We start from the raw sequence: 26453 nt of genomic DNA on the forward strand, positions 1-26453 counted from the left end.
CCTGAAATTTATACTTATTAAAGACCATAAATCTGAGTATCGGAAAACATCTTGAATTTTTAGAGAATCGTGATATTCCCACAAAATATTCCAGAGGACAAAGCTTCAACAATGTTTCAGATATGTCGGGGAAGTATATTGGTCTACAAGCAAGAATCAAGGAGAAATGTGAATTTTCCACCATGTGCAGGACCTTCACTAAACTTGATAGGTGTCCAAGCTGGTGGGTGTGTATTAGAGGCAACAAAGTTTTTTGAAATGAAAGTGTACAACTTTTCTGTCGAGCTCTACCTACCGATGTAATATACTGACAGACCAATTAGGTTAAAAAAAAGTTGTCAAAAGTCTTTCACAAATCGGTAGGTCAACCCGAGCTGATGCAGTAAGCACCTTGCATGAAGGTCATAAAGAAATTATAGAAACTTCGTAGTCCATCACAGAAGTTACAGAACGGGCAAGAGAAACTAGAGACGAAGTCAGTCTCTCAAGAAAAATGAGAAAGCTAGAATTTATTATACTAACGGAAATTTGGAGCTCTATATTGGAGCCGGCCGGTGTGACCGAGCGGTTCTAGGCGCTTCGGTCTGGAACCACGCGACCGCTACGGTCGCAGGTTCGAATCTGCTTCGGGCATGGATGTGTGTGATGTCCTTACGTTAGGTAGGTTTAAGTAGTTCTAAGTTCTAGGGGACTGATGACCTCAGATGTTAAGTCCCATAGAGCTCAGAGCCATTTGAATCATTTTATTGGAAAGAACAGACAAAACAATAACACTGCACGTTGCAACTAATTTGTTCGCTTCACTTGATGATTTTATCATTAACCTCTGGGATAAATTTGATGACTTCGAATAGTCCGCCAAAGAAAGAAACCCGGTGTTTGATTACAAGGACCTATCTCAAGGAACAAAACGTAGAAGCTAGCGTCAGAGTTTTTTTTTTTTTGTTATTTTTTTTATAGGTCTCCACCGTCAGTTAAACTGAATGGAAAAGAGGAATTCAAAGACGAAACCTTTCTTCCCATAACTGATATCCTGAGCATTCATCTATAACAGCGAATAAGTTTGTATGAGAACATTAGTCAACGTTTTGGTTTATTTTTTCGCTTGAAAACTCTAAATTCCGAAGATCTGAGACAATATTGCAAAGAATTTGCTGAAATTTATTATGAAGGCGCTAATGAGAAAGAGTTGAAAACGGAATGTCTGCATTTAACAGAATACTTGAAAACTGTTCATAGTAAAAGTGGAGGAAATAATAGCATATTGGTAATATACCATCTTTTGAAAGGAAACAAAAGTAGAGACACATTTCCAAATGTAAAAATCGCATTGAGAATCTTTTTAAGCATGATGGTAAACAACTGCAGTGCGGAAGCTTCTTTTCCAAATTGAAAAGAATAAAAATGAATTAAGAAGTACAACATAGACTTTTAAGCAATAACCTGTGAATGCTGAAAGTTACTTTTGTTGATTATGTTATGTTATCTATTCATTTAACGTGACTGTAAAGAAGTGAAAATATATCTAGAACCTCGGTTATCTACTTTCTGTGTCTATTCTAACAAAATAGTTCTCTGGCAAGGTCATACGGGCCCCGCTATTCTATGTACCCAAGGGTTCTATATGTTAAAGACGGCCCTGGGTACACTACGGACCGGTTTCACTCGAAGAAGGCTACCGGTTCTTGTTCTTTCCTGCAGCACAATAGATCGTCGTATGGGTGGTAAAATCTATATTTTCATCCATTAGTGCACCGTGTATATTTGACAATGGCTGTAAAATTCGATGGATTGCAGAATCTACTGACGATTTATAGCTGTATTAAATCATGAAATGTATCGCAAATTGCTAATATGGCAACACAATTTACTGGAAACAAAAATTAGTGCCGCACCATCAATCGAACCGAATTTTTCCGCTTTACGCAAGCGGTCGCTTTATTTTTTTTATATTATTGTGAGCCTTTTCTCATTACAGAGGCTTAACTCCAACATAATAATTTACTCGGAAATTACATTACAAACAATAAACGTTCTTAAACTATATTTTCAAAACATTCCTCCAGGTGTTTCGATCTTGTATGTCCTCTTGCTCTGCGCCTATTCTCCTCATTGTGTGCTGTAGGTTTTGGAGCCACGTGGTCATAGGTCGCCCTCTTCTTCTCCACTCCGGTTCCCACAGCAGTATCAATTTAGGTATTCTGGTTTTCTCCATTCGACGTACGTGCCCGTACCACTGTAATTTCTTCCTGCCCATTAGATCATATGTTCTTTCTTTTATTTCCATTCTCCTTATTATTTCGGTGTTCCTTATCTTTTCTTTCCTGGAGATTCTTGGCGATCTTCTCCAGAAGTCCATCTCTAGAGCTTGTAATTTTTTAATGTGCTTTATGTTAATTGCCCAGGTCTCCGTTCCATACAGAACCACACTCTCTAATATGGATTTGTATATTAATTTTTAGTTCTTCTCATTACATTCCTGCTCCATAAGACTGAGTTAAGCATCCCAATGACCCTCCGCCCGCTACTGATTCTTTTATTGATTTCCGACTCTGATTTTCCCTCGATTTCTAAAATGAATCCCAAATAACAGGAAGTGTTTATCTTTTTGATTTTCTTTTGTTCAATGTATAGCTCATCTGAATCATTAGTCAAGTATTCTGTTTTTTTTTTAATTAATCTTCAAACCCCAAGTTTTGTATGCTACTGCTAGTTGATTGCACATATAGTTCGCATCCTTCCCATCTTGTGCTACGACTACTTGATCATCAGCAAACAATAAATGATGTAGGTAAACTCTACCTCTTATTTCTAATCCCATACTATTACATTTACGAGACCATGTTCTAAGACATCTATATAGATTTTAAATAATGATGGTGACATGGGACAGCCCTGTAAAAGGCCTTTGCTTGTTCTAAATTTCTGTAAAAGTTTATTACCAACTTCCATTTGGCAAATGTTATCTTTATACATCTGTTGTATTATTATTTTAATCAAGGAAGGGTTTATGTTTGCCATATGTAGTGCCTTCCAAAGTAATTTTCTTGGAACAGTATCATACGCTTTTCTAGATCTATGAATATTAATCCCATATTTCTTTTTTATTTTTCCCGATGTTTCTCCAAAATTTGTCGTAATGTGAAAATATGGTCTACTCATGATCCCCCGCCGTGAATCCACATTGTTCTTCTTGGGTTCGCCTTAACAACTTTTGCTATCCGAGCAGATCAAAACTTCCAAACGTACCAGTGTCTGCTACCTACAGTCTCCCACAAATATGCGATTGCCGCACAGGATGAGACTTACTTAATCTTCTCGTCAGATCGACTTGGCTTTGGCATGAAGTACGTTAGTGCAACGTCTGTCTCTGACAGTGCAAAGTTCGAACCTTCGTAGCCGTATCAAACTATGGAATACCACCAAAGCTATACAACTGGAAACAAATGAAGATTTGTGCCGGAACAGTACTCGAATGTCGATTTCCCTCTTTACGAGAGTGGTCGCCTTAACCGCTTTGACTATCCGAGCCCCCTACACAGACAGACCCAGACTTCCATATGTTACATGCATGTATCAACAAAGGTACATTGCATCGAACTTTACAGACACTGTGAAATACAGACATCGCACCAAAGCATTTCATGTCAAATCCAAAGCAATCCGAAGAGAAAAGTAAACAAGTATCTCACTGTGCGGTAATCACGAAACCGTGTTAACACTATGAGTAGCAAACACTGGAAAATCGGAAAATACGGGTCCGAGTAGAGCTCCATCACAAATTTTCATTTGTTTTCAGTAAACTGTATAGCTGTGGTGGTACGGCATTCGCTGTTTGCGAATACACTTCTTGATAGCTATATCTTCATCATTTGGGGATAACCGCAGCAGGTGACGTAAGAGCTACACGTAAATTAGCTTCAGATGCACGTCTATTATTCTGGCATACCGGGTTCAGTTTTACAAGCACATTTTAAGTGTTTTTTAAAAACAATAAAACCAAGCGAATTGTAGAATAAATGGTGTTACTAGAACATCAAATTAGCGAACAATACCATCAGATACTTGGTTTAAAATAAAATACACGTAACGTCCGGTAATACCTAAAAGCACTATCTGCATAGTTGATTTACAACACGTGATGACTGGGTGTTGTGTGATGTCCTTAGGTTAGTTAGGTTTAAGTAGTTCTAAGTTCTAGGGCACTGATGACCATAGACGTTAAGTCCCATAGTGCTCAGAGCCATTTAAACCATTTTTTTTGGATTTACACCAAAATACAACACCACATTTCATGTAAAGTCCAACATTAAAATCAAGTTTACTGTACGGGATTCATTGGAAGGCGCTGACGTACGAAAATAAGTGCAAACAATCGACTGCTGATATCTGGGAAACATCATGACGATAACCTCAAGGATGGAAATTAAATCAAAAAATGTTTTATTTTAACTTTTATGTTTAACTTTTAGGGTATTTTATAACCTAAATTAATTTAGAGTTTCTCTAAAGCTTTCAGTGGGGTGTGTGTATTGAACCGGGGACGTAGAAACGACAGAGAGGTTTCGTCCCGCCGTACCCCTCAGTGGTTCACAACTCCACAACAGGCCACAGCAGTCCACCCACCCCACCGCCGCATCACACCGAACCCAGGGTTGTTGTGCGGATCGGACCCCAATGGACACCCCACCCCCTCTCCCCGCCCCTCCGGGAATGTGTCATACCAGACGAGTGTAACCCCACATGTTTGCGTGGTAGAGTAATGATGGTGAACACATAGGTGGAGAGCAATCGCCGACAGTGTGGGTAGAATAAGGGGAACCAGCTCGCATTTTCCGAGGCTGATGGATAACCGCCTTTAAAACCATCCACAGGCTGGCCGGCAAACCGGACCTCGACACTAATCCGACGGGCTGAATCGTGCTGGGGATCGGCACGCCTGCCCGCTCGGGAAGTAGCGCGTTAAACCGCGCCGCTAGCCGGGCGGGCTTCAGTGGTGTAGTAGTTGCATCTGGTTCTATGACGTTGAAGTCTTTGTAGAGGTCATCATGGAATATGGCACAATATTTGCTAACAACGACTGTTTACAATTTCAGTCTTACACCGGCATTTATTTTCATAGTATCTCCTACTGCTGGATGGATTATTGGCATTGGACATGAGTTTTTATGTTACAGTATTTTATTTTAACCCAAATATGCTAATAGCATTTCTCGATAATTCGATGTTATAATGACCTCATTTCCGCTACATTTTACACATGTATTTACTTTAGATATCGCTTGAAAATAGACTTGTACGCCGGAAAGCGGCTATGACATAAAAAAAGACGTGCAGATGATGCAAAATTTTACGTAGTACGTAATACGATGACTTAGACTGTACCATCTAAGTACAGCCTGGAAATGAAGAGCGTAGAGTTAAGTATATTGTCGATACGAAGGTCTTTTAGATAAAGCCGGCCGAAGTGGCCGTGCGGTTCTAGGCGCTGCAGTTTGGAACCTCCAGGCCGCTACGGTCGCAGGTTCGAATCCTGCCTCGGGCATGGATGTGTGTGATGTCCTTAGGTTAGTTAGATTTAAGTAGTTCTACGTTCTAGGGGACTAATGACCTCAGAAGTTGAGTCCTATAGTGCTCAGAGCCATTTGAACCATTTTAGATACAGAGTTCACGAAGGACGGAAGAGGAAACCGACCATGGCCTTTTTAAAGGAGCCTTCACGGCATTTAAATGAGGTGATTTGTGGAAACAATGGAGGACTCATTTCGAAGAAGCGTCTGACGACTTAATCACTACGACTACTCGTGCGGTGCCCCAGTTTTCTTGAAGAAAGGATTTACGTTCTCCAGGAAGCCACTCATCACGTAATCTGTAGAATGCCCGCGAAAGGGAAAGTGTGGATTCAATCTCTGTTAGAATCTTGAGCAAAGTTTGACCGTAATTTCTAACAAGTGCTGACGCATTCTTTTATTATGTAGTGTGAAAGAACTATTTTCCGTCGTTTATAATTGCTGCTATTTTTCCTCAACTGTTATTTGCTATACGTTTATCGTGTAGGTAAGAATATGTTCTATTCGTCTTTTGTAAATGCCTGTTTACTGCTGTTTTCAACGAAATACGTTTCACCTGTTTGTATTAGGCATCATCGGTGATTTTTATGTCTCTATTTCTTTTAGTGTGCACTCTGGTTCTTGTGTAAGCACTAGATGGACACATTATAAGTTGTCTATTATCTGTAAGTTAAAATTTATTATTTCACTGTACATAACCTTGATTTGTGTATAAGCTGACAAGCTGGTTATTTCTATTGAAATGCCCAATGGTGATAGAGTTATTTGGAAATTTTTATTGTATTCATCTAGTGCTTAAACAAGAGTCAATCAGCACACGAGATGAGTAGGATACATAAAAACCACAGTTACCTAATTAGAATAGATGAAACATGCTTAGTTGAAAACAGCAATGAACGTCCAGCTCGCAAAGACGGATTATTCTTATGTACAAGTTTACTCTTGTCTATGACTTTGTTTGTATCTTCGTGACTTATTACGACTGGATCTTGAACAAGAAAACTCTCTGTGATAAAGATCTGCCTTTATCCATTATATCAAATTAACTATGAAGCAGGAAAATGATAGTCCCATCTGTAGTAATTATTGTAAAGCTACCTTAGGTTACCGTATACTATCGTAAGTGAGTGTAGACTATGGTGAGTATTATTAGAAGTTTAGGTCAGTTAAGTAACCATGTTACTTACATGTTAGGTGTGTTGCATGCCTGTCGGGCATTATCTTATTTCGATTGCTTTGTTTGTATAAGGCGATCAGTGTCTTACCAGGTTCCCCTAGATACTGGAAAACTATCTAGAAACTGAGTGTGAATACATAATGGGCCGCGTAACCTTAGGAGCATTTTTGTTCTATATAGCTATCCTCCTACCTGTTACTTAAAAATAAACAGTATTTATAGCAAAACTGAAATTGTCTCTTTATTTCAGGTTTTATTTGAAAATAGCTGATTTTTAAGGTGAAACAGATGGATGTTGTAGTAAAGATAAAAAGAAACAATACAGATTTATCATACAGCGCTAGAAAACGCAGTTTTCTAAAGAAAAGACAAAATTTCCACACTTATCAATTACAATACAAAACTCTTGCCTTTGATCATGATAAACAAAATTCTATTCAGTACAAAATAACAACAATAATTATATAGAATTTTTTCGTTTGTGCATGTATTTGCATGAAAAGTAATTGTCTTGGTTACATAATAAGAGCAAATATGTTTTTGCGCATAAAATGCAGTTCATATTTTGTAGGGATATGAAGTACACAGTGGACAAACTCTGAACGATGTATTGTTCTAATTGTGTACAAAAAAAACAAAAAACAGTTTCTCTTTTACACATTCATTTACGTTTCTTTCCCTACCAGTGATACCAATACTGCCGGTAATTCTATCATTTACTACGTCAAGTTCTGTACCAAAACTACCGAACCGTTGTTTTGGTAGAGCTCAAGTCTGATTGTAATGAAACCACATTATATGGCAAGAAGAGCTCGGGAACACTGAAAACGTTATTAACGTTTCCAACGTTGAAAGATGGCTATTATGCTAATGAGTGTTTCATTGCAGTTTTCTAGAGAACATCTCACAAATAACTGAAGATATATTTGTTATCGTCATTGGTTCGAAAGCTGTTGTGATGCATCCCTCCACGCTGGTCTATGTTGTACAAGCCTCTTCATTTCTTCATACTATTGCAACGTACATCCATTTGAACCTGCGTAATGAATTCAAGACTCTACTTGTACATCCCCCGCCCCTTGATCCTGTCCCATACTTCATTCCGCCATAAAATTAATATTCTTTTCTGATGGATGGGATTCACAGACACCTAGAATTATTGAAAGGACACCATATTTGCCGTTGAGTGTAGAGCCTTTATTTCACAAACGCGATTTGTGTTAAGAATGTTGACATTGACAGTAGTACATGTAATTTACATCATTTCACGATGTGCTTCGTGCTCTTGCAGTGTTGTTGCATTCTTACAGTGGAAATGTTAAGTTGTGGTGACGACATATACATATGTCGGAACATTTTAAAGTTTGACATGTTTTGCGACGCCACTTGAAAATGGCCCTAAGGCCGAAACTGCAGTCGTGAAATAAGTAATCTCTACAGTCAATGGCGTCTGTGATGTCCTTTAAAAAACAACTGTTCCTTGATGCCTCAGAATGAGCCCTGCCAACCGATGCCTTCTTTTAGTCAAGTTGCACAATAATTATTTTTTCTTTCCGATTCTGTTCAGAGAGATACGCTTAAACCTATGAAAAATATACCAGAAATTAATATAAGTGTGTTACGGTGACGTGTTTGAAGGAGACGTAATAGTGAACGCATAAGATTATATTTCGCTGAAGCAGATACAGTTAAATTTTTGTTTAACGTTTGCGATTAAAGTTTATAAAGGGACAAACATGTTCACGGAAGTGTTTTAGAATAAAAGTGAAATGAATGGCCCTTCTTTGGTACCGGAAAATCCAAAGAGAAGAATATTTAGTGTGATAATGATGAGTTCTCTATATATGTGGTGGAAGGAAGATAAGAAAGGTTTTACGATCTCTAATGAGTTTTGGGTGCTACGAAGGAATCTCGCGCGACCTTCTTGCTGATGCCTCAGTAGAAATACAACTGAGAGCACAAAAAATGTTCGCGGCTGATATTTGAATTACACGCCATGTTAACGCTGGAGCCATTCACATTACGGGGTGTACAGACCTGCTCATAAAAGTAAAGAACACTTGTAGTTGTGAGTGCAGCAGAAGGATTAACACCTATTTGACATACAGCGTAAGGTCGCACCTTCTAAAAACACGCAAGAAAGCTGCGCCGCTGTGCCGGTACGTCACATAAATGGACATTTGGAGAAAAGGAAAAGAAGTTTTTGCTATGAGATATGCGAAACATAAATTATTTCAAGACTGTGTACGTGTGCGCGAAGTATAACAAATACTAAAGAACGTAAGTTATTATTATAAAAACACAAATATCATTGTAATTAACAAAACACTGTTTTTTGGTATAATCTCTTTGTAACATAGGCTATGAAGATCAGAGACATTGCTTTATTGAAACCTCTCATGTTTTGTTTCGTCTAGAGGTAGGCCGCCATTGTAGCGCTGGATAATATTTAATGTAAGTTTGGTTGTAATTTAGTAAAATATACTTACAATTGTTATTAGAAATTGTGTATTATTGTCTTAATGTCACCTCTCATTATCGCAACCATTAATTATAATTAACAAAAATTTTACAGAATTTTGTAGTGCAGGGAGCTCAACACCCCTAGCAGGATTTAGTCGGCCATTACGCTGACTGTATTATTTAATTAAAATATATCATAATATTAAATGTACATGCGAGAGACTTCTCAATTTTGATCTTTCATTAATTTCAAAGTTAAAGACAATAGTGATAAATTTCATTTACTAAAATCCACGGCACTGAATGAGTTCAGTATGTTTCAGTTTGGCCGCCTAACGGCAGATGAGATGCTCTCCTGTTTTGCCTTGCAAATAATGATCAATAAATATTGAAAATCAGTATATTCAATAAGATCCACAATAACGCAGTTAATCTTTGTGACATTTGGTACATAAATAACCAGTAGCCCCTGAGACCCATATTAATAATTACACTTTGTGTAAGAATACGCATATTTTGTTTTCCAAATAGCAGCGCTCACGCAAACTATTTATTAGAAGATGCTGAGTCGCGCGTTGTGTTTAAAACATATTATATCGTACGTACTTCGGGGCAGCCGATGTTCGTACGAATGTTATCGCGGTATAAGTTAAAAGTCTCATGCCAGCCCACAATATTTAAAGCCACCCCAACCAAAATCATAGAACATATAATTATAAAAATAAAAATATATAATTATCCAGGGATAAGTGGGCCCCACACACCCACACAAATACACTTATACCGTGATACCGGGTCATTCGTAGCATTGCAGACCTAGCGGAGTCATTTAATTTCGTAGTGTGGCGTGAACACTCCATGTCGTCAGCTGTAGCATAATGCATTCGCATTTCAGTGGCAGGCCGAGAAAGCAGAATACTGACGAGCGTAAGGAAGAGGCTAAAGGAGCGGAAGGAGACCCCTCCCCCCCCCCCCCTTCCGGCGCACTCGCCCACCAACAGTGGCGTAGTCGATGGTGTAGTAGTCGACTGCCTGGGGACAAAGTTTGCCTTCGTATCTGGCTTAGTGCTAGTTAACTCCGTTAATCTGTTTAATGAACAGAAAACGCGAAGTTAATAGAATGAACAGTTCACAGTTCTTATTAAGATATTTTCGGTCCCCGAAAGGATGTGGATTTTTTACCACTTGCTATTCAGTCCAGAAGCTTTCAACTTAATTGACTGCCTGCAATGTGTGCGGAAGGGAATCTGTAACGTGGCTGATAAATCTCTCATGCTCAGCCCCATCCTCCCACGCAGCAAGCGTGACTTATAACGGATTCTTGGCGCGGGGTCAGTCAAGTTTACTCGTATTGCCCGTTTCGACTCTGCTCATACAGTTTCAATTAGGTTTAGGTCTGGTGCAGGAGGAGGCGAACCGAGAAATGACATTCTGTTCTGCAATCCACCGCCGGCCGGTGAGGCCGAGCGGTTCTAGGTGCTTCAGTCTGGAACCGAGCGACCGCTACGGTCGCAGGTTCGAATCCTGCCTCGAGTATGGATGTGTGTGATGTTCTTAGGTTAGTTAGGTTTAAGTCGTTCTAAGTTCTAAGGGACTGATGACCTCGGATGTTGAGTCCCATAGTGCTCAGAGCCATTTGAGCCATTTTTTGCAATACACCCCTGCACCATTGATGATATGTTTAAAGGAGACTCGTACTGCTGGGAACAGATTACTCCCTCAGGATATAGTTGTCACGTTGATGGGGACATAATATTACTTATAATATAAGTATACTGGGCAACATCAATTCCATCATCTACCATTGAAGCATTACAAGTCTATGGGAAACATACCAGCCCCAAACTGCCTCGTACACACAGCCACCGCGAGATGACTCTTGGATGTATTTGGGGTCGAAACTGGTGCCGTGCGGCTTGTACAATCGAATGAACCATCATTCGCTGAGGACAACGCCGATTCGTTGGAAAATATCACACACCGCACGAGTCACGATTGACATTGTCCTTGACAAACACTAACCAGTAAAGTCTATGATCGACAGGGGCCTCTCCTTCATGGTCACCAATTTACCAATAGTCCGGCCACCCGAACCCGGCGCCAAACCGCATACACCAACCCAAGAAACGCAGTCCTATGTTTCAACGGGCCCGCCTTTAAAAAAGGATGTTCCCACGACGTTTTCACAAGATCTTTATCCTGAACAAGTATTGTTACACGCCATAATTATCCGGCCGTGTGACCTAGCGGTTATAGGCGCTTCAGTCCGGAACCACGCGGCTGCTGCGGTCGCAGGTTCGAATCCTGTCTCGGGCATGGATGTGTGTGATGTCCTCAGGCTAGTTAGGTTTACGTAGTTAAAGTCTAGGGGACTGATGACCTGAGATGAGTGCTTAGAGCCATTCGAACCATTTTTTTAACGCCATGATCCAGTTCCCACACGCCCTACGGCTTCTCCACTATCTCGATAACGTTTGATTCATCGTCAAAGTGTGCTCAGGAACATTCTACCGCGACCCGTCCTCCAACGCCGTCAAATTTCCTTCCTCAACGAGAACAATAACGCGGGCAGGAATAGTCTGTTGACGATGAGGCATGACGAAAGAATAGTGTGACTCGATTTAAAGGAATGCGGTGCAGGTATTTGGCCTTGCTCAGGTACCGTCAGTTGTTGTAGAACGACCCATATGCTCTCCACGATAGACTATAAATCTATTATCGTGTAATGTAAACGAGATTATGTGAATAATTCCACGTATTACGACAGATAGAGGTAGTAGGTTTAATTTTTCGATTCCAGGGAGGTCATTCTCAACCACATGTGACCCTCATTGATTTATAGTCGAAATTTCGTCGCATCTTCTGTGGAAAATTAGCTGCCCGTCATCGAAATGTGTTTCATTTAATGCAGTGGAGGGTGTCTGACACAAAGAAAATTTCACTTGGATTGAAACATGAGACACTTCACTTATAAAAATGGAATGTATTAGAATGCGATGTTCTGTTAAAATGTCATTCTTTTTTGAGACTTTCATAACAACGTTTAAAAACTTTCGGAGATTTGCGATTAGTAAAATTTATGGTTTCTATGTAAGTACAAACGTAGTTATTCGTTTCTTCAAAACCTCGAATCCCCGACAGTTCTTCAAAGACTGCTCTGAAATTTTGACACAACATTACGTTAGAATACTGACGTGTTTTTTATATACCTAATAAATTCCATCAGGCAAACGTTATAAAAATGTAAAAGTTGATTTGTTTAAAATCGTTAATCTCGGAAAGTTTGCCAATTGCTTTGAAATTTCGACACAGTGTTCCACTGGTGTACGCGCGTGTTTTTATTTACCTACTTTTTAATCAGATGTAATACATAAGTTTATAGAAATTTAATAATAGAGAAACGTTATAAAATATACAATACTGAAGCGCTGTTAGCAAACAGGAAAACTGTATTTATGCCTTATTGGTTTATGATTAGAATACTACTACAGAAACTGAATTTGCAATGACAGTAAGCAAGGCTCAAGGTGAGAGGGAGGGGCGAAGAGGAGATGGACAGAGTGGTCAGAGGAAATGGACATAGAAAACAGGAAGGAGGAGACTGACAGAGAGAGAGGTGGTAGGAAGTGACGGAGAGAGAGGAGTGGAGGAGAAGATGGACGGAGAAAGGGGGAGGAGGTGATGGACTGAGCGAGATGTAGAGAGAGGGTGCAGGAGGAGATGGAGAGAAAGGAGCGAAAGGAAGAGGGACAGAGAGGGGAAACGAGGAGGGAAGGACAAAAAAAGGGGCAGGGGAGACGGAGAGGCCGGCCGGAGTGGCCGTGCGGTTCTAGGCGCTACAGTCTCGAGCCGACCGACCGCTACGATCGTAGGTTCGAATCCTGCCTCCGGTATGGATGTGTGTGATGTCCTTAGGTTAGTTAGGTTTAATTAGTTCTAAGTTCTAGGCGACTGATGACTTCAGAAGTTAAGTCGCATAGTGCTCAGAGCCATTTGAACCACGGAGAGAGACAGGGGAGAGTAGAAGATTATGACTTATATACAATTCAAATACATTTTAAAAGCGTGTGCCTTCTCTTCCCTTTCTTTTCCATTTAAGCAGACTGAGCCACAGCAAAGCGTGGTGGGGTACATCTAATGAAATATAATCTTAAAAAAGATGCTGCTGTCAGAAACTGATAAGACTTGAAAGTGGTGCAAAGAATGACAGCTAGATTGAAATGTAAAAATGTGCTCTCCACATAACACAGAAAAGTAGTATCCTGTGACTACAATATCAATGAGTCACAATTGGAATCAGTCAACTCATACAAATACCTGAATGTAACGATTTGTACGGAGTGATCTCATTGGTTCAGTCGTTGGTATAGCAGTTTCAGACCACAGTTCATTGACAGGATAGCAGGAAAAGCAAAGAAGATGCAGACAAAACACTAGAGCGTTCCATTCTAGTGTATACCAAATCTGAGTAAGAAGGAATCTTGAACGTATACAAACAAGAATGACACGAATCGTCACAGGTTTGTCCGATTCACGGGAGTGCGTCATGGAGATGGTGGATAACTTGAACTGGTAGACTCCTGAAAATAGGCACGAACTATCTCGCGAATGCCTGCTTACAAAGTCTTACGAACAAATATGATGCGAAGAGTCTTGGAAAAAAAACTACTGCCACTATGCATTGCCCCAGAGACGACAAGATTTGACTAGTTACAGCGCGCAAGGAGGCGTTTAAGTACTCATCATTCCAGCATTCTCCATGCAAATGTAACGGGTAGAAAACCTAATAATAACTCGTACACAACGGAAGTATTTTCTGCAGACGGAACATCAGTGGTTTCGCAGATTATGGATGCGCATGTATATGTGGAAGACACTGGCTAGAAATTTTTAATCTAGCTGAGAACCCTGGCTGTTAAGTTTTTTAACCAGTAACTACGAGCTGCATTCTCTCCTACGCCAGCCGCGAAACTGACGCGCTGGAACTTTCTCTCACAAGCTGGACTCGAACAGAGTACTTCCGTGGCCGGCGCCACCGCAGGCAAGGAAGTGCATTTGTGTCGAGTGAAGCGTCCTAGGCTCAAACTACCTGGCGCCGGCTGAAGGACATAAGCCATGACAAACAGGCTTCATTAGCAGGAGAGGGGAAGCGTACCTCGGAAGTAACGGCTTACGAAACATACACGTTATCACCTCTCTGACGTTTTCGCCGGAAGTTAACAGGTACGGTATATGTACGTCGTGCCTGTACATGTACGCAAATATACTGGGTGTTCCATTGGTAGTGACCGAGCCAAGTATCTCACGAAATAACCATCAAACGAAAAAACTACGGGAAACCAGATGGAGCTATGGTTGGCCCTCTAGATGTCGCTGCCATATGTCAAACGGATATCAACTGTGTTTTTTAAATAGGAACACAAATTTTATTACATATTCGTGTAGTGCGTAAAGAAATATGAATGTTTTAGTTGGACCACTTTTTTCACTTTGTGATAGATGGCGCTGTAATAGTCACAAACGTATAAGTACGTGGCATCACGTAACATTCCGACAGTGCGGACCGTATTTGCTTCGTGATACATTACCCGTGTTAAAATGGACCGTTTACCAATTGCGGAAAAGGTCGATATCGTCTTGATGTATGGCCATTGTGATCAAAATGCCCAACGGGCGTGTGCTATGTATGCTGCTCGTATCCTGTACGACATCATCCAAGTGTCCGGACCGTTCGCCGGTTAGTTAGGAAGTGTTCAGCCACATGTGAAACGTCAATCACGACGTATAACAAATGATGATGCCCAAGTAGGTGTTTTAGCTGTTGTCGCGTCTAATCCGCACTTCAGTGGCGGACAAGTTGCTCGAGAATCGGGAATCACAAAAACGTCGGTGTTGAGAATGCTACATCAACGTCTATTGCACCCGTACCATATTTCTGTGCTCCAGGAATTGCATGGCGATGACTTTGAACGTCGCGTACAGTTCTGCCACCGGGCACAAGTGAAATTACGGGACGATGACAGATTTTTTGCACGTGCTCTACTTAGCTACGAAGCGTCATTCGCCAACAGCGTTAACGTAAACCGGCATAATATGCACTATTGGGCAACGGAAAATCCACGATGGCTGCGACAAGTGGAACACCAGCGACCATGGCGCATTAATTTATGGTGCGACATTATGGGAGGAAGGATAATTGGCCCCCATTTTATCGATGACAATCTAAATGGTGCAATGTATTCTGATTTCCTACGTAATGTTCTATCGATATTACTACAAGACGTTTCACTGCATGATAGAATGGCGAAGTACTTCCAACATGATGGATGTCCGGCACATAGCTTGCGTGCGATTGAAGCGGTACTGAATAGCATATTTCGTGACATGTGGATTGGTCGTCGAAGCACCATACCATGCTAACGTGATCCACAGACAACACCTGACAACATGCGTCAGCGCATTGTCACAGGTAATCGCGCTGCAACAGCATGCGCTCTCATAAATGATAAGTTCACAAAGGTACATGTATCACATTGGAACAACCGAAATAAAAAGTTCAAACGTACCTACGTTCTGTATTTTAATTTAAAAAACCTACCTGTTACCAACTGTTCGTCTAAAATTGTGAGCCATATGTTTGTGACTATTACAGCACCATCTATCATTAAGCGAAAAAGGTGGTCCAGCTAAAACATTCATATTTATTTACGTACTACACGAATATGTAATAAAAAATGGGGGTTCCTATTTTAAGAAACGCAGTTGATATCCGTTTGACCTATGGCAGCGCCATCAAGCGGGCCAACCATAGCGACATCTGGTTTCCCCCTTCATGCTAGACGAGTTTCGTTCTTTGTAGTTTTTTCGTTTGATGCTTATTTCGTGAGATATTTGGCCCGATCACGATCAATGGACCACCCTGTATACACTGTTCAAAAGAATTAGGGGAGAAAGTTTATCACCGTCCGACGTGTTAAGTATTATTTTTCGATGTCTGTGGTCTTATTGCATGGCTTGAGATCTTCGCTTTCAATGTAGGCAACAATTAAAATCATTCGCCATTTATTGGCTGTATTATGCTTTACAGTGTGAGGTGGTCCCTCAGAAGGAAGTGAGTGCCGGTGTTCTAGTGTTTTCCAGTGTAGTACACAGATGTCAATTGTCATTTGTGGACTTTGTATTCAGCCAAGCTCATGCAATGCGACATCTTATTGCACCGCAAGCTGTAAGGATGGACTGTTTGGTTCAAAAAGGATGGACGTTCGGTCGTGTTGCTGGAGATGCCAATGTCTCTCTATGTATAGTCGATAGGTTGTGGACATGCTACAGGGAGAGAGGTCAGTTCACAGAGCGAGTTGGACAAGGTCAAAAAAATGGCTCTGAGCACTATGGGACTTAACTTCTGAGGTCATCAGTCTCCTAGAACTTAGAACTACTTAAACCTAACTAACCTAAGGACATCACAAACACCCATGCCTGAGGCAGGATTCGAACCTGCGACCGTAGCGGTCGCGCGGCTCCAGACTGTAGCGCCTAGAACCGCTCGGCCACTCCGGCCAGCCTCGGACAAGATCGCCGAAGCATTACAACCCTACGTGAAGACCGGTATCTGGCCGTCTCTGCGTTGCGGCGTCGTACGGATAACTACAGAGCACTACAGGACTTACTCAGAAGAGCCACTGGAGCCGCTATGTCCGATCATACTGTAAAGAACAAGTTACGAGAAATGATTGTACGACCAAGAGATCCTGTTCGAGCACGCCGCTTGACACGACAACACCTTGCATCTCGTCTTCAGTTCTGCTCGCCCCATATCAACCGGTAACTTCGTCACTGGCGAAACGTGTTATTCACAGACAAGACCATATATACTCTGATGCAAGGTGATGGTTGTGTTCGTGTGTGGTGACCGGTACCTGCCAAATATTGTCCGGAAAATTGACGGACTCGGCCAAGGTTCTCTCGGATGGTGTAGTGGGGAGAATCAGTGGTGACTGCTGTACGGATCTTGTCGTTGTCGATGATCGCTTTATCGCCAGGCTGTACATCAAACAGAGCCTGTTGGGCTATGAGGTGACTGCTGCTTACGGTGGTGGCACTGAATTCTTTCTCATCTGAGATAATTCCAGGGACCGTGTGGCCGGCGTCAGCAGGGTTGTCTTGTGAAGTCTGGGCACTGAAGTAATGCAGTAGCTGGTGCCGAGTCCTTACCTAACCCCATCATGGGACATGTTTGACAGACATGTTCATGGACGCCTTTTCCACCATAGACGCTCATGGATTCTCACTGAAGAATGGGAACGGATACCACAGGGTGACTTCCACAGACTTATACGAAGCATGCCTCGTAGGTGTCAGGTAGTGATAAATGCTTACGGAGCGCATACACGCTATTGAAGCTCTCAAAGTCTAACGAAAAGCACCCAGAATTGCGGGACGAATTACTGTTTCCGTTTTTTCCGACACCTGTCGGATATTTCAGTTCTTTTTATGTAAACTCTTGGGGATGTAATGATGTTTTGTTGTGCACTGAATCTGTGACACCTAAATGTATTTGGTAACCTAACCAGTTCCCAATAATTGCTCAGTGGAGTATGGCAGACGCCCATAGTCATATTCCCCAAATTATTTTGAGCAGTGTAGCATACAGATAGCATAATGTTTAGCAGTGAAAGCTGACACAGGTGTAATTATACAGTAACAAAAGCAAAAACGTTCCAGCAAACATGAGTTTGCCGACGGGCACTTTGAGATATAACTGCGGATGTGTTGTTACGAGGCAATGCTAAGTTGATTATGAAAAAATTCCGCGATGGAAGTCACCATGTGTAATGGAGGGTTATTATGATGCAGCATCAACTTGTCTGGTCTCACTCGATTAACCCTTTTTCCTGAGCCTTTCAAGAAAGTCTTTATATAACACTTAGCTGACGGTTTCTCCACAAGGAAAGAATTCTTTATGCACGATACCCCTATTGTCAAAAAATCAAATCAGAATTGTTTTACTCATTCGAGCTTTTTTCGGTCCAGGAGATGTCTCAGTGAGCCATTCGTCACTTTGCCAGTTTGTCTCAGGATCGTTAAAAAATGCAGTATTCATCACCTGTGATCACATGACTGAACCATTCATGGTCATCGGTGGATCCTGTCACGAAGATCAACTTACACATTTCTCAGATTGTCCTTCTGCTAAGTTATGAGGTTTCTCTTCACCATTTCGTCACAAACCTTTCACAGGTGCAAAACTTCGGTCAAAATTTGATGAACTGTGAAAGTGTTTAAGAGGCCACACACCATCCTTATTGTTAAAAGTAGGTCTGATCTCACAAGAGCACGCATACTTTCGACGTTTTCGTTGGTTTATAAAGTTGAATGTCTCCCTAAGCGAGTTTCATCTTCAACGTGTTCACAGCCTTCTAAAAATGATTTGTTCCAGCGAAAATCTTGGGCTCTTGATTAAGAATGTTCCCCATTGGGCAGTTTCAACTTTTCAAAGGCTACAATCGCGGATGCCCCAAGTTTTACATGAAGCTTGATGACGTAACTTTGCTCTGAACTTCGCTGTTCCATTTTTGTAACACAGAACAAAAACACAACTTCACTGATGGCGCTCTCAGAAATAACGTGATGGCTGTACGGAGCTGAAACTCGGACTGAGCAACTGGTAGGGATGAACACATCGGTTTACACAAGCAGGACAACACAGCGTTGCCAGATCGCTCGCAGTGATGTCAGTCTCATACTTTTTTTTGGCTGTGTGCACTGCAGGTGGTCTAAACATGTCTTACCAGATCTAACGGCATCGATACATAGAGATTTATTCTTAAATTCTTCACTTTATACTGTTTTATGAAACTTTGTACAAAGGCGTTTGCGGTGTAGTTTGCGTCCATCTTCAAGCGTCTGCCAAATTAGATTTTGCAGCCTCCCATGGATCATGCAATCATGCGGCCATTTAGCCAGCCTTCAATGATGTCAATGCACTGAGGTGACAAAAGTCATGCGATACCTCCTAATATCGTGTCGGACCTCCTTTAACCAATGTAATGCAGTAACTGTACGTGACAGGGACTCAACAAGTCGTTGGAAGCCCCCTGCAGAAATAGTGAGCCATGTCGCCTCTATAACCTTCCATAATTGTGAAATTATTACCAGTGCACAGTGTTGTGCACCAACTGAGCTCTCGATTATGTCCCCTAAATGTTCGATGGAATTCATGTTGGGCGATCTGGGTGACCAGATAATTCGTCCGGACTGTCCAGAATGTTCTTCAAATAAGTCGCAAACAATTGTGGCGAGGTGACATAGCGCATTGTCATGCATAAAAATTCCATCGTTGTTTGGGAACATGAATGTCATGAATGGCTGCAAATGATCTCCAAGTAAGAGAACATTTCCAGCCAATGGTCGGTTCAGTTGGACCAGACGATCCTGTCCATTCCATGCAAACACACCCCACATGAGCTATGGAGCCACCACCAGCGCTACGGTCGCAGGTTAGAATCCTGCCTCGGGCATGGATGTGTGTGCTGTCCTTAGGTTAGTTAGGTTTAAGTAGTTCTAAGTTCTAGGGGACTGATGGCCTGAGCAGTTAAGTCCCATACTGCTCAGATCCATTTGAACCACCACCAGCTTGCACGGAACCTTATTGACAACTTGTGTCCATGGCTTCGTGGGGTCTGTACCACAATCTAACCCTTCCATCAGCTTATACCGACTGAAATCTGAACACATCTGATCAGGCCATAGTTCTCCAGTCGTGTAGGGTCCAACCGACATGGCCGCCAGCCCAGGAGAGGAGCTGCAGGCGAAGTCGCGCTGTTAGCAAAGGCACAAGCGTCGTTCTTTTGCTGCCATATCCCAATAACGCCTACTTTCGCCGCATTGTTCTAACGGATACGTTCGTCGTAAGTCCCACATTGATTTCTGTGGTTATGTCACGCAGTGTTGCTTGTCTGTCTGACAGCTCCACACAAACGCCGCTGCTCTCCGTTGTTAAGTGAAGGCCGTCGGCCACTGCATTGTCTGCAGAGAGGGGTAACGCTTGAAACTTGGTACTCTTGGCACACTCTTGACAGTGTGGATCTCGAGCTATTGAATTCACTAACGATTTCCCCTGTACCTAACCCCAACTACCATTCCTCATACAAAGTTGTTAATTCGCGTCGTGCGGACATAATAATGTCGGATACGATTTCACATGAATCACCTGAGTACAAATGTCAGCTCTGCTAATTCACTGCCCTTTTATAACTTGTGTATGCGATATTATCGCTATCTGTATATGTGCATATCGTTAGCCCTTGACTTTTCTCATTTCAGTGTGTATGGCAGGAACGACGAGTGGCTTGAATATGGTGTTAAACTGGGGTAGATTAAGGTAGCGCAAGTCGCCAAAGTGCCGTGCACTCGAAAGAACTTGTAAATAGGCAACTGAATATCTTGAGGGACTCCCAGCCAGTCATGACATATTACTTTAATTACTTCACTACTACAAACTGTTACACCCAAGTATATGTGTGAGTTGACAGATACTACTATGCTAGTATTATATTGTACCAACAAGAAACCATGTGTTTGTGTTTTGTGGAGTTCATAGTCTTACTTTTGTCAACATTTAAAATGAGTTACCAATCTGTTGAGCACTTTGAAAATTTATCAAGACCTGCAGTTTTTCAGACAGTACTTCATTATAGAAAAGTGATGCAGCTTTCTGGAAAACAACTGTCGTTTCTTTTAATATATGACTTGAATAGTGAGAGTCCCAACACACTTCCATAGGGCACACCCGAAGCTCCTTATACATCTGTGGATGACTCTTCATGAGAGATTACCTCTTGTGTCTTCCCTTCAACAAATCTTCAAAAATGGTTCAAATGGCTCTGAGCACTATGGGACTTAACTTCTGAGGTCATCAGTCCCCTAGAACTTAGAACTACTTAAACCTAACTAACCTAAGGACATCACACACATCCATGCCCGAGGCAGGATTCGAACCTGCGACCGTAGAGGTCGCGCGGTTCCAGACTGTAGCGCCTAGAACCGCTCGGCCACTCCGGCCGGCAACAAATCTTCAATTCAGTCACTAATTTCGTTTGATAATAGATATGACCGTCATTTCGATAATCGGTGTGGTAGAGAGTACCATTGCTGAAAGAGCAAACCTGATGTTACTTTCGTTGCAGTTGAACATTCTCCGTTCAGTAAAGTATTTTGATTCCCATCAGTCAGAAACTCTTAGCCGTTCTCATATCTGTGAAGAAATTCTCTACGATCGTGTCTTGATTATTAAGCGGTGTCGAATGCCTTTCGGACGTCTTTAAGATGGAAACTACCATTTTACCTGCATCTACTGTTTACGAGGTATAAAGCATAAATAAAGCAAGCTGTTATACGAATGTGTGGTGTCTGTCTTTCTGACTCATTCCTACAACTGATTCGCCTCGAGGAGCAATGAATTCATAATCTTCAGTGATGAAACATATTTACGCTCGAACTCAAGTGGAAATCTAAACTTAACAAGCATGGAGACGTAGACAGAGACTGCGGGTAGGTGGCTCTCGTTGAGGCGTGGGTCTGACGGGGAGCGTTCCGAGATAGTCCACGCATTTGCGATAAATAGTGTGTTCCGGTAGTGCAGCCTAGTAAGTAGGAGATCCTGAGTTCGAGTCCCTGTCTAGCACACATTTTCATTCCTCGATGCTTATTCCCCGTCCTTCTCACCATCTGATATAATTAGCTCCTTACCTTTCCTTTCTTCCTCCTCAACCATCAATTCACATAAAAAGTTAGCTGCGTTTCACATGAGTGGTTTTTCCTTAAGACATGCTACAGAAGCGGCGCACAGCAAATAACACTGGTTCACGATTGCGCTGATACGCTTATCGCCGGTTGGTAGACGATTACCGGATAACAACGTGCAGTTACGGGACTCACCGTATTGTAATCAAATAAAGATACTGCGAATGACGCACTCACGAGCAATACAGCTTCCGACTCAACCTTTTTTTTTTAGTTTTGTTTGTGTATCTTCAGTGCAACGTCGAAGTGCCGCCAGTCCAGACCTACTTCGACAGGGCGAATGTTCGCATTCGGTTTTAACAGAAACGGCGCTGCTTGCTTTCGAACTGGTGTACCATACGTGAGGCATGATTATGGATTTGTCTAAATAGACAAATGATTAACTTGATATTTTTTTACTTATTCCATTAGACGTGTGTGTTGAGATACGGTTATTCGTAGCATTCATTCTATTCCAAAGGAGACTTGCTCGTTTACGGCAGCATAAGAGAGATGCCACAGATCAAGTACGTTCTCGGGCGAGAAGAACCGTGTGCAAACAGATGTCGCTACAGAAATAGAGCCACTGCGACTACATGATTGGAAGCTGTCAATAGAACGTAAATCGCAGTTCTCTGCATAATATTGTTTGCTCGATAATCAACGCCTTTGCATTCGAAGGGCAGCTAATCGGTAGAGACGCGATATTGATCACCGGCATGTTGTGACTACCACTAGGCTCGCATCAGAAATTACACCTCACAGAATCGCCAAGGACTTTTTAAAGTAAAAGAAGGATTATAGTATGTAACTGAATTAAATAAAGTCAAGTTGAAGGAATTATATTAGCGAACAAAACACCATAAATAGTAAATCAGTTTTTTCTCTTTAGGTAGCAAAATAGCTGACGACGGCAGAAGTAAAGGGGATATGAAATGTAGACTGGCAACAACAGGGAAAGCTTTCTTAAAAGAGAGAAATATGTTAACATCGCATATGAAATGAAGTGTTACAAAGTCTTTACCGAAAGTGTTTTGTCGAAAAGCGTTTATTAACGAATCTGTCATCAGTTGGAGTTCTTATCTTTTGCGGCTAGTTTCCAAACGTACAGATTCATTTTCAAGCCTGGCTTTCTCAGGTTAATTACGGTGGAAAAATTACTAACAAAGAGGGCATAGGTCTGTTTGATACATATATTAAACAGATGAGTACATTTAGGCACTACAACATTAAAGATAAACTAACGTTCTTTAAAAATAAATATAATTACGTTTAACCACAAAAGCCAGAACATAGAGGTGGCACGCAAGAGCAGAGAAGGCTGTGACGAAAGGGCAGCCAATGGTGCGCGGAATCGGACCACGCCGCACCAGGCGCGCCCCCTGCAGCAGGTGAATGTACTGTATATGCTCATCCTGTTAGCCTCAGTTCCAAGACGAAGAATTAAGCTGCCTGGGCTACACAGAGGGTGTAATCGTCGCTTTGGAAGAGCCCCCTGCCGTTGCCGTCTGTCTGTCTACCAGTCGCTGCTGTCCTTTTGCCTGCCTGCACGTCATCGCTGAAGATCACCGCCACCACCTACGCCGCCGTCGCCACTGCCACTGTCGCCACCCAGTGTTCGCCACTTCCGCCCGCTGCTCGCCACTTCCGCCCGCTGCTCGCCGCCTCCGCCCCGTGCTCGCCGCCTCCATATGGTGCTCTCCGCCAACGGCCGGTGCTCGCCCCCTTGACCTTTTGCTCGCTGCCACCGCCCGGTGCTAACTGCCGCTGCCTCCGCAGCCAGGTCCTACACGCCGCCCCCCCCACCGACAGGTCCTCGCCGCCGCCGCCACCGCCAGCGTCACCAGGTCCTAGCCGCCGCTGCCTGGTGCTCGCCACCTCGGCCCGGTGCTCGCCGCCGTCGCTCCTCCGCCAGGTCCTGGCTGCCACTGCCACTGCCCACTGCTCACCTCCACCGCTGGCCCTGTTTTAGTTCCTTTAGCCAGTGGGCACTATCTTTAATCATGGACACTCCCACTACCACCATCATTACACCTTCTCTTCCCCTGCCCCCACTGTAACCTCGTGGAGTGCTTCCTCTGGGCTCAATCGATCTAATGTACCTCCCATCCTCACAGTCTCCTCGCTTCCTATCTGCTCCTCTTCCCTTTATCCCCAACAGTTTGCTGCTCCTGCCCCTGCTCCTTCCCCTGGCCCTGTTCCTATCGCCCCACCCACTGCCGTCACCAAACCCCGACGACTTTTCTCTCCTCCTCACCTACCCTGCTACAACTATTCCTGCTTCCCCCACCCAAGTAACCACCCACTGCGTCACAGTTAGAACCACAGAGCGCCCCACCCCCATACCCAGTGCCACCACAAGAGGGACCTGCCTCCCACCACCTCCCCGTCCATCCTCACCCATACTACCAATCCACACCTGCCCCACCCTCATAAGTGTCCAAGTGACGACCTAACCTCCACCCCCTCCTCCAAAAAACCACTACCCACCCTACTTCCATCAGATCCCCCTATGGATACCACCCGTACTCCCATCTCCACAGCCCCCACCCTGTATACCTTCATCCTTCCCAACCCCGATCAGAAATTCCAGATGCCTGCACCCTCACCCTTGAAATTCGAAAAAACATCCCCAGTGCCGCCATTACCCAACTTATCCCTCAAGACTCGGTTCTCCATTAAGTCCTCCCTCTTTCCATACTGATCTCCTCCATCACCTTCCCCGTATCACCTTTGACCTCCATGTGTCCCTAACTCCTTTCCTTACATCCTCCTCTCCTCATCAGCCCCAACTCCCTCGTCATCTGCCAACCCTCACCACTGTGATCACAAAACTCAGCCCTGTGATCACGGAGGTGGAGGTGTTGCCGGAACTGGACGCCCACCCCGTCCTGGAAATCCACTCGGCCCACCATATTTTCAACTCGTCTGGCCCTACCTTCCTAATGCATATCTTCACTGAGTCCGCCTCCTCCATCAATCACCTCTTCACGCAGGGAGCCCTCATTTTCAACCGCCACCACCCTGTTGACCCATCCCATTCCCCTCCTCAGTCCTACTGCTACCAGCACTGTCTCCTGTACAACGACCACCTCACCCAAAACTGCAAGAAGTCCTCCTCCCCCCCCCCCCACTTGCCCCTTCTCCCCCTTCCTGCAACACCTGAAAAGCCAAAATGCCTCTCACCAACCCTGAGCTCACTGTCTCCCTTTGTCCCTTCGACCAGCCCATCCACCCCAACAATTGCCTTCGCTCTCGAAATTCCTCACCATCGTCCTGCAGAGCATCCACATCTTCCAGCACCCTCACAGCCTCCAGCAAATTTCCATTGCTGCTTGCAGTTTTCCATTTAAATACCTATGCCACCTACTTCCACAACCAGGCCCACTTTACCTTCACCCACCTAGACACCCTCGTTAAACACCTCTCTCCTTGTCCCACTTACTTCCACCCTTTTCCCCTCCTGCCATGTCAACAGTATTGTCTCCTCTACCTCAACATTCTCTCCCTCCCTGCCAACAAATACCTCTTCATGCATACCCTTTCCCAGCACCAGGTCGACTCTTTCATCCTTAATTAAACCTTCCTCCAACCTCACCATGTTGTCTGCACCTCTCCCTACCTCGTTCGCTGAACCAACAATCCCCTTCCCCTCGCCCAAAGCAGAGTCGTTATTGGCCACCTCAAGCATCTCCCTCTTCGACCACAACCCCCACTAAATGCCCTGACTGAAGACCTTCTCCTCAGCCTGTTTTTCCCTCCCTCACCATCACCTGTGTCACTATCTATTTCTGTTCCGCAGCTACTCTACCTTACGACTTCATTTCCCATGTTGATCTACCTCCTCCACCTATATGCTTGCCGCCAACTTCAACATCCACAGCCACGCCCTTGCCACCCTTCAGCGGTGGCATCAGTTCCTTGCCACCCTCCATGGTGACCTTGTTCCTCTCCCATAACACACCTGTCCTGAAAGTAACGCCACCCCGGATGTTATCCTCAGTTTCCCCATCCCGCTTGGTCATATCGTCGTGGATGTACTCAATCCCATTGGCAGTGACCACCTCCCCATCATTCCTACCATCTCCTCTACCCCTGGCCCCACCTGCAGCCCTTGCCCCAGCTGCCCCACCAAAGTCTATTCACGACTACTGCTGCACTGACTAGGATTCCTACCAAGAATCCATTGCCTCACAGGTTGAAAGTCAACCCCTCACCTTTCACCATCCATCTGACATCGCCCATGCCTCTTCCTTCCTTCAGAAGATCATCAATGACCCTGTGGAGCCCCACATCCCTACCAAACTCATCCACCCTCACCGCCCTACGCTTCCTCCACAGGCTGTCCTTCTTCATGAGTCCCACTGGCTCTACCGCTTCTTCCTCTGCACCCATGACTGGGATGCACTCATCTGTCACTGGCAATGGCAGTGACACATTCAGGACCTCCTTACTGCAAAGAA

The 26453-nt window shown here is 43.4% G+C and overlaps 1 protein-coding gene across 1 annotated transcript in view; it reads left to right on the forward strand.

Moving 5' to 3' along the window:
- LOC126267684 (uncharacterized) overlaps positions 1-23962 on the forward strand; it is a 95586-nt gene extending 71624 nt beyond the window's left edge. Inside the window, exon 2 of the mRNA XM_049972986.1 lies at positions 23514-23962. Within this exon, the coding sequence (XP_049828943.1) occupies positions 23514-23962 (449 nt within the window). The remainder of the gene's footprint in view (positions 1-23513) is intronic.
- The last annotated feature ends 2491 nt before the right edge of the window (positions 23963-26453 follow it).

This window comes from Schistocerca gregaria, chromosome 4, assembly GCF_023897955.1.
Source record: "Schistocerca gregaria isolate iqSchGreg1 chromosome 4, iqSchGreg1.2, whole genome shotgun sequence".
Taxonomy (NCBI): Eukaryota; Metazoa; Arthropoda; class Insecta; order Orthoptera; family Acrididae; genus Schistocerca; species Schistocerca gregaria.